The 14,750-nt window shown below is 37.9% G+C and overlaps 1 protein-coding gene across 1 annotated transcript; it reads right to left on the reverse strand.

The window, feature by feature from the left end:
- Positions 1 to 789: 789 nt before the first annotated feature.
- On the reverse strand, positions 790 to 14,473 carry si:ch211-243g18.2 (uncharacterized protein LOC559906 homolog). Its single transcript, XM_051938834.1, has 10 exons — positions 14,351 to 14,473; positions 11,943 to 12,212; positions 11,739 to 11,864; positions 11,220 to 11,302; positions 9,128 to 9,284; positions 7,046 to 7,210; positions 5,619 to 5,744; positions 4,633 to 4,850; positions 2,992 to 3,020; positions 790 to 1,448 (listed from the first exon to the last, which is right to left on the reverse strand). The coding sequence occupies exons 2-10, from the start codon at positions 12,201 to 12,203 to the stop codon at positions 1,333 to 1,335; spliced, it is 1,281 nt and encodes a 426-aa protein (XP_051794794.1). The 5' UTR covers positions 12,204 to 12,212; positions 14,351 to 14,473; the 3' UTR covers positions 790 to 1,332.
- Between the last annotated feature and the right edge of the window lie 277 nt (positions 14,474 to 14,750).

The raw sequence follows: 14,750 nt of genomic DNA on the forward strand, positions 1-14,750 counted from the left end.
TAACGATTTATTTAAAATTCAGTATTGATTTATTTTAAGATCGGCCACCTGATCTCTCATTTTGACCATGAAAACCAATGGGAAAAAACTCCTGAGCTGTAGAAAATCAGTCTATCAAATTTAATTTTTTCCAAAAATGAATTGGGGTCTATGGAGCAAAAGCTTTTTGGAGCCAGCCCTAGTGGACGGCTTGATATTGCAAGTTTTTGACACTTCCGGGTTGGCTTCAAATTTGGAGCCAGATGCTACGTCCATCTTTATATACAGTCTATGCATGGTCCCAGAGAGACTCTAACAGGCCACTCCCCCACCTTATCTACACTTCCTCTTCCTGGTTCTCTGCCCATTGGAAGAGGGAAAAGAACATAGATATGAACATAGATATCTATGGAAAAGAAGGCGGGGAAAACAGAGTGAAAGAGAGGCCTTGTCCTCAGGCTCCCCCTACTCCCTCACTGCCTCTATTTCACCCCCCAACTGTTATTATTTCTCCTAAACCATATCCACTGACTAGATCGAGCAGCTTCATCTGGCCCTCACCATCTTTCTCAGACTCTGCCCCTCGAAAGTGAAACAGCTGACCCTGCAACAAAGCCCCGACACCCCACCTCAACTGGGTTAACTCTGGTTTTCCATCCCCTCTGCTCAGCTTCTGTCTTTATGCCTGCATATCCAGCCTTCTTCCTCTCATAAGATGCTTCCACTGAATTTTTCCCACGGGACTGTTAACTCAATGAAATACACTCTTTTCCTTCACAGACCACAGAAGAATAGCCGTGCCATGATATGTCACTGATTAATACAACTTTTTATTTAGACAGAGTACAAACACAAAACAGCAAAGTTAGTCAAAATGATATTCATGTAAGACATAAAGTCTGGACTAGATTTACTAAAGTAAACTTTACCACAATAGGAAATAAATATCTTGTTTAACTACACAACCTTGTCTTAGTAAAACAGTGTGAAGATACAGATAATGGTTAGTTAGTTCCTCTTTCACACATATCTATCTGAAATTCATCAACAGGACATATTTGTTTGTGGTTATGCTTCTCCAGAGCAACTAATCAAAGTGTCACTGAAAAACTAGCATTATTCTTTGAAAACACAGAACATTCATAGTCAAGTAATGCCCCCAAAAGACCCTTTGCAAAACATGTTTTTTCTGGGAAAAGTGAATGAATCTCTGCAAATCGTGTGTAATATCCTCACACTACAGTAATCTGTCTTTAGTTTTTTTTTCTCTCTGTCTCCTTTTGTTTTGTAAAACACTGTCATTTTTTGTATACTTTGTACTACTTTTTCTAACTCTATCCCCTCTTCTTTTTTCTATTTCTTGGTCTCTTCAATCTGCTCCACCTCACTGGATTCATCCACCACCTTCCCGTTCACCATCGTCTGAGTCACAACCTTCACGATTTTCCTGGTGCGAACGTCAGGCTCCTCTGTGTAGGAAAAAGACGGAATTGGATGAGATGGGAAAAAAGGGAAATCATTCAGAAAAGACAAGCTCACATTTCAGATTCATCTGAACAAGGAAGTTGAGATAAAACAGATATAGACACCTTGGCAGCTTCAGATAAAGGCTGAGGTGTGATGCTTAGAAAAACACTTGATTTGTAAAAACAGATTTACCTTTTCAACCCTTCCTAAAGAAACTGCAGCCTTTTATGCCCTATGGTCTTTAGCTTCTAATGTTGTCGGACCAGAGATGAAAATTTTCAAAACAAATTACTGTTCGTTAATCCAGCAGTGTGAGTCAATCGAATTAAGACACAGTTTCAACACTGGGATAAATGTTTTCACACCTACATTAGTTGTTGGGTGTGTAAAAGTGTCAAAGGTATACAGTCATGGAAAGAATTACTAGACCACTCTTGTTTTCATCAATTTTGTGTTCATTTTAATGCCTGGTACAACTAAAGGTACATTTATTTGGACAAATATAATGAATACAACAAAAACAGCTTGTAACAGTTTCATTTAAGAGCTGATATCTAGACATTTTCCATGATTTTCTTGATAATAACCAAAATCATTTAAGTTCTTACATCAATAGCTATGGCATTGTGCTGCAAAAAACAGCCTTTAGACATTCCATGTTTTCTTTTCTGTCTGTTTTAGTCTCATGATCCTCAGGGGCGTTATTACTGATTCATAGCCATTGTTTCTGATGACTTCAGCCATGCGTCTCGGCATGCTCTCCACCAGCTTCTGACATTGTTCTGCTGTCACAGCAGCCCATTCCTGTTGCACAAATTCAAACAAATGTGCTTTGTTTTTGGGCTTGTGGTTCTCCATTTTGCATTTGATGACTTTCCACAGGTTTTCAGTTGGATTTAGATCTGGTGATTGAGCAGCCAAGACATGGTTCCAATCTTCTGGTTCTCCATCCAGGCTTTAACTGACCTTGCTCTGTGGTAAGGGGCATTGTCTTGTTGGAAAATCCAGTTATTACAGCTTGAATGTAAACAGGAAACCACTCTAGACCTTTGTATGTACAGTGCTGCTTATGACATGAAATGGCCTCTTATATACCCTGAGAATACAATTAAACTTAAGCATGTCAAATAGGACATAAAGTATTATGGAATCAGCTGCATTTTTTGCCATGTTCATTGTATTCTTCAGGTAACGTACCTTTAGTGCTACTATGCATGAAAATTAACAAGAAATCAAAGAAAACAAGAGTGGTCTAATAATTTTTTTCCATGACTGAATGTCAGTTTCACTCCAAAGTTGCCTTAAATTAATTTGAAATTCCAAATAATGTTTGATTATGGTTATTATGCAACAACTGTTAAATGAGCACCTGTGAACCGTCTGACCTCCTCTTTTGCTCCCTAATGTTACATTCAGGTTCTGACAAGCTGCTTTCAGAATGAATGATTAAACACAGCAGCAGTCATTCAGGAGGTCATTCTGCTGCTCTGACACACAAGTAATGACTTCCTTTTGAAAGTGAAAAATTGAAAAGCAACAACTCACTTTTTGGTGGAGGAGGAACTTCTTTCATTCTGACAGGACAGAAAGAAAATCTGTTAGAATTGCCTGAAAACGAGGTCAACACATTTGAAGTAATTCTTTGACTTACAGAGATCTGACTAGAAGATAAACAACACTGTGTAGCTGGTTAGCTTAGCATAAGGACTCTGTCTAAAGGTAAAAAAAATCAGCCTTCCACAATTGCAAAAGCTCACTAATTTGTTCATTAATCTTATTTTGTTCTGGTACAAACTGTAAAGCCTTTTTGTTAACTAAGCTGATCAGCTGCAGGTTTCCGATTGATCAAACCAACATGAAAGTGGTATCTATTTTCTCACTGAACTCTTGGTAAGAAACGTAAAAAGCACACTGCCCAAAATGTCTATTCGTTTAAAGACAATTTGACATAATAATCACCATTTTCCTATAACTGCATGTATTCGATGAGCACTAATAATCGTGAGAATCAGAGAACAGCTCCAGTCCAGTAATGAAACATGAGCAGTAAGATGATCATGGAAGGATTTGTAAGTAAGCCAGCAGTGCAGCCAGATTATGTAAACTTTAATTGGAGATTAAACTGAAAGTGGCTACATCATAGCGTTGTTAATAATCCACAGGAAAACAACGTGCATGCCAAGTATAGCGGGTCAAAGTCGAGCCAGGAAGTCGGCCTCTAAACTGTGAAAGAAGCTGAAAACAAACAGCCTACGTAATTTTCCTTCATTACCTCTTCAGAATGAGTTAACCAGGCGAACCTGAAGGATTTTTTTTAAATACTATATAAATGGGATCAATCAAAACTAGGAGATGAAAGTTGTAATAATAAACAACTGTTTTCTCTTGCACCAAAGCTTTATTGCTATTGAGTCAATATATAACTGACGGACTTTTGAAGTCCATGGGATATACCTCACATACATTTTTATTAAAAGTAAAATAATTAATGCTTTTTATATTCATTATGATCACATCTTTACAAATTCAATAATTATTTATTATTCAAACAATCACTTATTAATAAAAAAATGACTGAATAGCACTAAAATGTCAACTAAATAACCATCTGAATTTAATAACAACCGCCTTCTAATTAGCCAAACAATAATAAAATGAACTTATTCAACATTTCTTTTGATTGTGTTCTTTTTTTAAGTTGAGATAATCATGACAGATATTTCTTTTTTGTCAATATATCACATTTTATATGGAAAATAACAAATTGTATCTGTGTCCCAGAAATCTCTTTCCGAATTACAAAAACACCTCTCAAGGAAGTGTGTTAATTCCACATCACATGACCTGCTCCACATGATGTCATTTCCTCCTGAAGAAAAGACTGGAAGACTCCAAGGCTTTCTGACTTATTTAATATAAAGTAGTGTGTGAGTCAAGTGTGGATTTATGGCATGTCAACAGGTTTACTACAATATCTTTATAAATCACTTTCAATTTCAATTTTACTCAGTTGTATCTATAATATTTAGGAGAATCTTTGTGTAAAAATACCATGTGGTGTTTGGTTATAGGCGGCCATGTCGATTTTAGGCCTGAAAACAGCAAAAATGTCAACTATGATACAAAAAGTCCCGCAAATATATATTTACCCAGTAGTTATTTTGACCCTATTGTGAAAAAACTCACGTTTCCTCTCCCTCCAGCAGGCGCCTGTAGGTGGCGATCTCCATCTCCAGGTTCTGCTTGATGCGGAGCAGCTGCTCGTAGTCGGTCTTGGTGCGCTGCATGTCCAGTCTGAGCTGGGAGAGGTCGTCCTCCAGGTGACTCAGGGTGGTCTGCAGACGCTCCATCTCACCAGAATACTTGTGACCGCTTTCACCCAGGTTTCCTTCCAGAGCTGCTATCTGAGCACAGAAAGGACAAATAACATATTTTCGTATTATTCATAATGTCAGTAACATGTTAAAGAACTGGCAGACTCAGACACATTCTCTAATGCGATGCTTTATTTTGGCGGGTAGTTCTGGCTCTTCAGCTTCCTCCCTTTCCCTCACAAGGTGTTTGCCAGTGGAAATCAAACCTCAAGAATGTGGCCTGACTCTGAAATTTCCTCCTAACCCATTATCAGCAAACACCGGTGGACTGACAAGTCCTTGGCACCAAAAGCAAACACCGGCTGCTCAGACACGATTACCCGTCTCACCACCGAAACTCACCCCCATAATATGTAGCAACTGAATCCTGTAGGTTCCTGCACGACTTATCAACGTGAGAAAACATGTTTAGTGTCAACACTGGATTAGAAGAAAGAAAAACAAAAAGATTTTTTCCCACCCAATACGATCCAGCGACATGGAAATGGACAAAGAATGCACAAGAAACTCTTACTGATGCTGAATCTGAACTTCCTCAAGGATTTTCTCTGCTCCTGTTTGACAAATCCCCTTCTTTAAAGCAATACTATAATTCACTGTGGCTTTGTGAGCAGTTAATACTCATAACCATCATTTCACAGCCGTGGTTGTGGTGTTTGCGCTGCTTCAGGTGAGTCAGCTCTAAATGTCGAACTTGGACTTCTGTCTCCAGAAAAGACAAATCCCTCCAGGCACCACAGACTTCATTTTCCAAATTTTAGCAAAGAAAAAAACTTGCTCTCAGGTGTGGCGGCTCACCTGTTTGTGCAGACTCTCCAGCTCCACCTCAAGGGTCTGCAGGAAGCGTTGCCTCTCGGTCAGCTCTCCCTGAGCTCCTCTCAGGGCCTCGTTGCTCTCCTTCACCTCGTTCTGCACCGTCTCCAGCTGGACGGGACGCAAAAAAATGTTTTTTGTTGAAACTTTTTGTAGAATTTGACAGGCTTAAAACCTTCCTTTTTGACAAATCCTATAGTTAGGGCTGACCCCTCTTCGACATCCCTTAGTTGCCCTTAATTACAGTATGCTCCTATAGGTCTAGGCTGCTGGGGGGACCTCTTTTGATGCACAGAGCCCTTCTCTATCTACCTTTATATTTACTATATATACCGTTATTTCATTGAATTCACTCTGTTTCCCCCTGTGTCCTTTCTCCAAGGCTGGATGTTTCAGATCTGTGCTTGCTGTCCCACCAACCGGTCTGGTCTCCATCATGTCCACTGTAGGATGTTGCTGCTGACCTTCCTCCAGCCCACTGCTTCCAGCTGCCCATTTCCACCAATCTACTCTGTATCGCCCTCCCTATACTTGATATGTTCATCTACACACTGTTTGCATCTTACTACCAGCTACATATGTAGTATATTTAACCCTTGTGTCGTGCTGCGGGTCAAAAATTATCCGCTTTAAAGTTGGAAAATGTGGACAAAAAATACATTTTCATAGTGAAACTTCTGATGTCCACATTTTCAACATTTTTAGGAAATCTTTGAACATTTTTTTGGTGGAAAAGAAGAAATGTTAAAAATGTTTCTTTAAGAACATTCACAAAAAAATCAACCAAAATTCAGCGAAATTTTTACTGATATATATTTAATCACTTTAGATATTTTTAGGGTTTTTATTTGAAGATATTTACTCATTTTTTTGAAAATATTTACAAGAATTTTCTTGCCAAATTTGGGGGATTTTTTTAAAGTTGAACTTTCAAGGTAAACTTTTAAGGAATTATCGGAATTTTCCTCCTGAAGATTTTGGAAATTTTCAGAAATTTGGGGAATTTTTTGGCAGAATTTTTGGAAACAATATTTTTTGGTGCCCATAAATGAAGACAACTGGAGGGTTAATGCCAGAGCCGTGCACCATGACAGTAAACTCATGAATCAGTTTCAATGTTAGTTTGTTCTTTGCATGTATCATTTATGTTGCTCTTATCATGCATGTATCGCAATGTGTGTTATATGTTTCCTTGTCCCCCAGCCTCATCTACTTCTTCTACCAGCCAGCCAGTAGTAGATGAGTCCCCCATTTCAGCCTGAAGGTTTCTTCTCGTTAAAAGGGAGTTTTTTTCTGCTCTGGGGGTTCAGGCATATGGGTTCTGTAAAGCGTCTTGAGACAATTTGAATTGTAATTGATGTCATATAAATAAAATGAATCCAGTGAATCCAGTAAAATATGTCTCCCTCCACCTTCTTGCGGTACCACAGCTCCGCCTGCTCCTTGTTCTTCTTGACGATCCCCTCATACTGGGAGCGCAGGTCGGACAGAATGGTGCCGAGCTCCGGCCCGCTGGCAGAGTCCACCTCCACATTCACCTCATCTCTGGCTATACGAGACTTCATCTGCTCCAGTTCCTGCAGGGATACAAGCACTTATATTCATTATGTTGCTCAGTCACAAAACTTGCACCGGGGATCGAATGTCTCTTCTGGATAAACTTCACTGAAAGCTGCATCTTGTTGAACGTCTGTGTAAAAAGGCGAGATATGGACAGCTTCTGAATCCTACACCAGCAGAGAGGATGCACTGCATTTTTATTATTTAGATGTTCTTCATCAATACTAGATGACACAGAGCTCAGCTTACTCCTGCTCTTTCAGCTCTCACACAGTAAACTCCTGATCATGTATGCTTGGAGGATCTCTTTCACTCTCTTCTGCGTTTTGCTACTTGCACTTTGTTTTTATGCAAAGTTATCTGTTATCCATGCTCTATATATATATTCATGTACAATTTTTCCAGCTTTTGCTGAGCAGTTCAATTATATTTCTTGTTTCGGGGACAGTTATCGAATCCTTGCTTAGAGGAATGAGAAATATGAGAGGACACAGTGGGATCTAATTTCCCAACGAACCCCAAGAGATGCTCCTTATCTGATGCCCCTTTATTCAACAACGTAGATCCGAGAGATGAGGGCAAACAAAGAGGCATTTAAAGTCTGTAATGAGCCAGTTTAGGACACGAGAACTATCTCTGCACAGCTAAGATCAAAACAGTTGCACGGTAGTCAAATAAGAAAACCAATGAATGCAAAATACAAATGAATAACTGTCAAAAAATAAAAAATAACTGTCAAAACACGGTGAAAATAGTGAAAATAATGCCAAGAATCTGTATAATAATGATATTTTCAACTGATTTAAATACATTAAAACTGTGTAATACTCAGTCACATATTGAGAACCAAGTACAGTAGTTATTTTTTAAAATTCTTTACCATGTTTTTGGAAAAATATTGATTTTTTTTATGTCAATATTAGTGATAATTTTGGTGCTTAATGTGTAAATTAAAACTATTCCTATGGTTTTACTTGTTATTTTCTGTCTGTTGTTTAAAAAACTATAAAGGAAAATCTGTAAACTAACATTTAAGAAATATGTTTAGCATTTTTCAGCCTTTAATGTACACAGTATGTCTTTCAAATAATAAAATAACTAAATATCTGTAAAATGACTGTATTTAATGTTGATTTGATAATAGTAAAAGCTAATTTTACAGTCAGGCCATGTAAAAGAAAAAATGACCATTTAGATTTTTTGTGTGTTCTGTGATCTTACTATAACAAAACAGGGAAAACAATAAATCGATAGTTAAAAACTGTTTAAATTTTTTTAAAAATTGGAGTGTATATTAATATAAAGTGTGCATTTAAGATTTCACAGAACCTCAAATTGAGTGGGTAAAATTCATTTTCATATCTGTAGTTTTAGTGTCAAATTGTGATTCTAAAGCCAGTAAATCTCTCTAATGCTGCACCAACACTGAAGTTAAACACACAACTACATTATTCTAGTGTGCTTCAGTGGCATCTATTTGGACCTGCATGTTTCAGCAGGAGGGATATCAGTCCATCCTTTGCTGTAAAGGAGTAAGTCTATCCTTCCCTCAGAGGATCAGCTGATTGAACAGAAAGAGGAGGTTTGAGCAACCGGATCCACCTTCTCCTTTTGTGTGTAGTAACCAGAGGAACACCTCTCTCTGGGTTCTCCATCCTCACACAGCCTTTTCCTGTCAAATCTGACTCTTAAAGAAACTAGTGATTCCTTCAAATCAGGTCAGTCTGATACCAAACAACCTGCTGTTTGTGAGGGCAGGCTGGAGATTCAGAGAGACGGCCAAAAAGAAAACGAGACTACACAAATGTCAAGTACTGAGAAAAGTGAATGCTGTTAAACAGAGCGGTAAAAGAATTACAAGGAGCGGTGAGAAAGGGGGGAAATGGAAGCTATAAAAATGTATAAAGAGAGTTTGTGGTGGCAAACAGATGTACCTCCTCGTGGTTTTTCTTCAGGAAGTAAAGTTCTTCTTTCAGACTGTCCAGATCTCCCCTCAGAGAAGCAATGATCTGCTCATGGTCAGTTTTGGCCTTTTTCAGAGCAACACAGTCTCGTTCCACAGACTGACACATCACCAGCTCAGTCTCCCACCTGGTGAAGTTTGGAAAAGATAAACTCATATTAAGACTGATTAATCAAGTATCTATCTATCTATCTATCTATCTATCTATCTATCTATCTATCTATCTATCTATCTATCTATCTATTATATTACATATAAGACACTACAGTAGTATATAAAATGTGACACTGCAGCACTAAAACTTGGCATCATTGAGTATTTTGTGTAAATAAGCATTAATAGTGAAACAAATGAGACTCTCTGCAAGTAAAAATGTCCACTTATGCTTTCGAACAATGTTTGTATTGTATTTGCAATAGTATATTATGCTTTCTTTGAGCTTTGAGAACCAATCTTAGCTACTGCGCTAACTAGCTTACACACACTTTAGCATGTTATCATGTCATGCTTTTTAGTGTTTTCAAATTCTATAATATTTAATCCGTGACAAACGTGTATCTTCTTTAATGACTATTTCAATATTTTAAGTGTGTCTGCATTTATTACATGTGCCTTAGCCTGTCTGAAAATAAAAATAGTTCCTGTTGTCTGAGGTTTGGATGAAGCTAATGTTAGCTTGTTTGATATTGCAAGCTAGCGTGGACGTTAGCTTCTTCTTAGCTTGCTATCTATCTATCTTTTTAGTATTAATGGATTTTCTAATACTTTGAAACGAAAATCCACTGATTGAGTTCAAGAAAACTGTCACTTGTCTGTAAAAAAAAAAAAGTCTTTAGTTGAGTTATTTTTAATTAGCTACACTGGAAATGTCCACTGATTGGCTTTTTTGCATTTGCAATTAATGGCTAATCTATATGTAAACTGTATTTAAATAGTTTTATGTCTGCAACCTGTTCATTTATGCCTCTGCCTGTCTTGGGCAATATGTTCATGTATGAGCCGCTTCCTGGTTAACTAAAGATTAGATTAAAAATATGAGTAAACATCCAGAATGTTTGGCTTTCAGTTTCATGGGGAATTTTTGCAGGAAGTATGTGAATAATATTTGTGTGTGTATATATATATATATATATATATATATATATATATATATATATATATATATATATATATACATATATATATATATATATACATGTACACACGCATTTACAGTGCAGACATGTTTTATATATTTTAACTGTAATAGAAAGTGCCTTTATGGTTACATTTTAAAACTAGTATTTGTCTGTAGAAGGAAATTAAACCTTTATTTTTTTACTGAAATTCTGTCCAGGACATTGATTTGCATAATGTTGACTAGTCAAAGTAGTCCAAATCTCTATGCAGAAAGGAAGGCCTTTCAAAGCACACACAAAAGCTGGAAACTCATCGCTGCAGAAGTACAAAGTCTAAACTGAAACTGATGTAAAGTATTTTGAAATATAAGACAAATTTCCATTACATTGTAAGATATGAAATAAAATTTTAAAAAGTACAAAAACAAGTAAATAAATTGTAATATTCCAGCAAGTGGAGCTGCAAAAAAACACAGTAAAATAAACAAAAAAAATACAGAGCCTATACTAGAACTATCAGTAATTATATCTAAGCTTAAAAACATATTTACTTTGTTAAACTTGAGTTTCATCCATTAAATGACCAAAATAATTTACAAACAAACTATTAAATTTACAACTATTTAAAACAATTCTGATTTTCTTGATTGTATACATTAGACAAGTAAATTCATGGTATATTATGGTAATTTCATTCATGTATGTCAAAGATATTGAACATTTTTTCAAATAAAACAGAAAATTACACTGCTTAGAGTGTAATTATCAACAATAAGGACCTTAAGCTGATCAAATATTACACTAAAAAGTGAACATAATTAAATCTCCATTTAATGCCGGCATGCTGTGCAGCCAGCCAGCATCCTCTACAGCATGAAACAGATGTTATAAAACCACAAAGGACTACAGTTTTTCTTCTCTACAGTGTAATCATTAATCACTCACTTGATTCTGAAGTCATCAGCTGCCAGTTTAGCGTTATCGATCTCGAGCATGAGACGAGCATTTTCCAAGGTCTTCTTTCTCACCTGGCAAATAAATAACACGGGTTAAATATAACAACAGACATCCAGCATCCTTCACACTGAAATCTAAAGGAACGCATTATTCGTTTTATGTGATGTAATCATGCTGTATTTGATATACAAATAAGAGCACAATGCAGTAGGATTACTAAAAAACACATTGAAGTCTGTCTTGAATAAGGCAACACATTCCAGTTTGATTTAAGCGTAACGATTTCTGTAGTGAAAAGGCAAAACAATCATTAACATCATCTTAGCTGTGAGTTAACTCAGAGATCAAGTGTAGGTTAAATTCTGCCTCTGATGAAGATGCAGCTAAAAGATGAGCTGTCGTGCATTTGCATGAATGTTTTCTCTGTAAAATGATCAAAGTCAACTTTAAGACCTGCAAAACTGGTTGTCTAAGGGTATCTGTGTGTCTTTGAAGCTTAATGCTCACCTCCTGCTCCACAGCATGAGCCTGAGCCATCATGGAGTCGAGGTCGTGACCTTTGGGAATGCGGTCGAGCATCAGCTGCTTAATTTTGGCCTCGAGGTCGGCGTTGGAGCGCTCCAGCGTACGAACCTGAAGCAGAGCAGAAGAGAAGGGGTTTAATGATCAGCCCACCATCCTAACAGTGCAGCTCTGGGTTAAACGTCAGACCTTGTCCAGGTAGTTTGCCAGACGGCTGTTGAGGCTCTGCATGGCCTCCTTCTCGTTGGTGCTGTTTCCGTGCAGCCCGTTCAGTTGGAGGCTGATCGGCCCATTCAGGTCCTGGCTGATGGAGGATGAACGGGACAGCGGGCTGGTGGCGGCGAAGGACACCGAGGCCCGGGAACGACGACTGGTGTCCATCAGGGAGCGACTGGTGAAGGAGGGCTGGCGGTTCATAGAGTAGCTTCTCACTGAGATGCTGGAGGCCATGACGGGCGGCTGTGAAGGCAGAGAAAGCAGAGAACTTGAACTTGTGAAGAAAAAACGAAGCTTTGACTCGTATTACAGCGTCCTGTCTCTGCCAGACTGCTTGACCTATTGTAGTTATTTAATGCTGGTGTTACATGAGATCTGGTTTAGTGCCCTTCAGCAAATGGGCTTTATTCTAGCATTTAAATAGAAACACAAGTAGGGTCTTATATTCAAGACCACCGGCTGCCCACTGAACATAATGAAAGGAGCTTTTCAGTGAGTGCATGTACGGCTGGTTAGTGGCTTTTCAAAAGAACCGTCTGTGTCACCGAGATGACTGACTTTATGGTCGGAGTCACTTCAAGTCAGCAAAAAATCTAAATGTAAATGACCACAGCTCAGCTATGGGAGGAAGGAGAGGCTCTCAGTGAGAATGAGGACACACTTCTATATCGTTTACTGCGGATAATAAGATGCTTTTTGTATTCTGGAAGAGGATTTATGAAAACAGAAACAGAGGAGGAGATACTGTAGTTGGCTTGTTTCTCCAACAAAGAGAAGCTTTGCTAAAATTTAATGAAATATCTAATATAAATAACACATTTTCAGCGATGTGATTCTTCTTTCTACCTTTCATTTGACTTCATCAGGTGGACTTCAAGCAGGACCAGTTGTTATTTTAACGCTCCTGTTGTCTTCATTTACAGGCACCGAAAAATACCGATTCCTTGTCTGAAAAAAATCTGAAAACTCTGCAAAAAAATGTCCCAAATTTCCGAAAATTTGCGAAACCTTCAGTTTGAAAATTCCAATAATTCCAAGTTTCCCTTAAAAGTTCTATTTGGCAAGAAAATTCTTGTAAATATTTTTTAAAAATGAGTAAAAATCTTCCAAAAAATCGTAAAAATATCTAAAATGACTACACTTACATCAGGAAAATTTCTAATACTTTCTGAACATTCGCAAAAATGGTTGATTGTTTGTGAATGTTCTTAAGAAACATATTTAACATTTCTTTTTTTCCACCAAAAAAGTGTTCAAAGATTTCCCAAAAATGTTGAAAATGTGGACATCAGAAGTTTCACTGTGAAAATATTTTTTTTTCTCACATTTTCAAACTTTAAACCGAGTCAATTTTGACCCACAAGACAACACAAGGGTTAAGAAGGATTCCTAGAATAAATTCAACTCCTTCCCCTACGTTGTAAACAGGACATCCAAAATCTACACGTAAAGACTGCCCACTATTAAAATTCAGGCACGTTGAAGTTACATATTGAACCACAAACAGCTTCCAAATCAGTTAAGATGTCTTTAAATAAGACTTAAAGTGGACCTAAAGCACATAAACTAGTGTCAACCAGGTAATAAGCACATTTTTAAACACAGGGGTCTTTAAAAATAACACTTCTATCACCTTATAGAGCTGATCAGGTGAACATATTGACATTTTCTTCCTGCTTATACATGGCTGCAAACATGGAGCATAAACTGAGTCCATCAGGTCCAATATTTACTCCAACTTAAGCTCTATTTGTTCTTATTCAGTGATGTGACTCTTCTGTCTTCCTTTTTAAAGCTCATTTGACTTCATCGGGTGTTCGCATTACTTCTTGGACTCGAAGCGAGACCAGTTGTTGTTTGGATGTCGGACATAGTGCAGCTTTGTCCGCCTTATGTGTGCATGTCGGTGTGAGTTTTAGCGCATGCTCGCCTTTGTGTGCAAAGTTTCAGTGGCAGATTAGCGGTCAAGGGAACCTCTCTGTGTGCCCGTCACCCGATCCTCGCAACACCGTTCCCACAACACTACAAAGGAGCCAGCGGGAGACAGGCAGTCCTTGTTCAGATGAAAGATAGAGCTTGGGAAAATGATCCAGAAAATATTCAGACCGAAATTCCCGCGACACAAGGAGACACTTTGTTCAGCAGGAAATCAACTCTCGGTTCATTCTCGTCCACATCAGATGCTGACAGCTCTGAATGGACGTGAACAGGAGGAAAACTGTAGAAGCTTTTTCCTCAAGTTACACTTTCGGTTTATTTTATTTTTAATGGCAATCCCAACAACTAAACAATAAAAGAAAGCAGAATAATTGAGGGATGTTTAAACGTTTCTTTTAAAGATGCCCGGTAGTTTAAAAAATGATTTAAAATATTCTTCCTACCTTGATGTTCTTCTGATAGAGTGGATTTGGGATCCAGAGGAATGCAGGAGGGAGGCTCTGTGCTGCTGATGCTGCAGGTGAGCTTATATGCAGGTGTGCAGGAAGTGGGCGGAGCTAGCTCTCAGCAGGAGGTGTGTTTGTTGCACCTGAAGGTCTTGAGAAAGGGAGGCGGTTTAGAGTCTTGTAATGTAACCAACACACATTTCCATTTCTCTTATCTGCCACTGAAATGCAACACGATCCTTTGTTGACATACTCGATGCCCACTTGGTACCTTTTCATGGGAACAGAGCTACAATCTGCACCTAACCTTGACGTTAGCAACTCAAGACATCCTTATTGAGACAGGCTTTTGACTGATTTAATCTGATGGATTTTTATTGGTATTTATTAATCACTT

Source organism: Acanthochromis polyacanthus, chromosome 18 (genome assembly GCF_021347895.1).
Source record: "Acanthochromis polyacanthus isolate Apoly-LR-REF ecotype Palm Island chromosome 18, KAUST_Apoly_ChrSc, whole genome shotgun sequence".
Taxonomy (NCBI): Eukaryota; Metazoa; Chordata; class Actinopteri; family Pomacentridae; genus Acanthochromis; species Acanthochromis polyacanthus.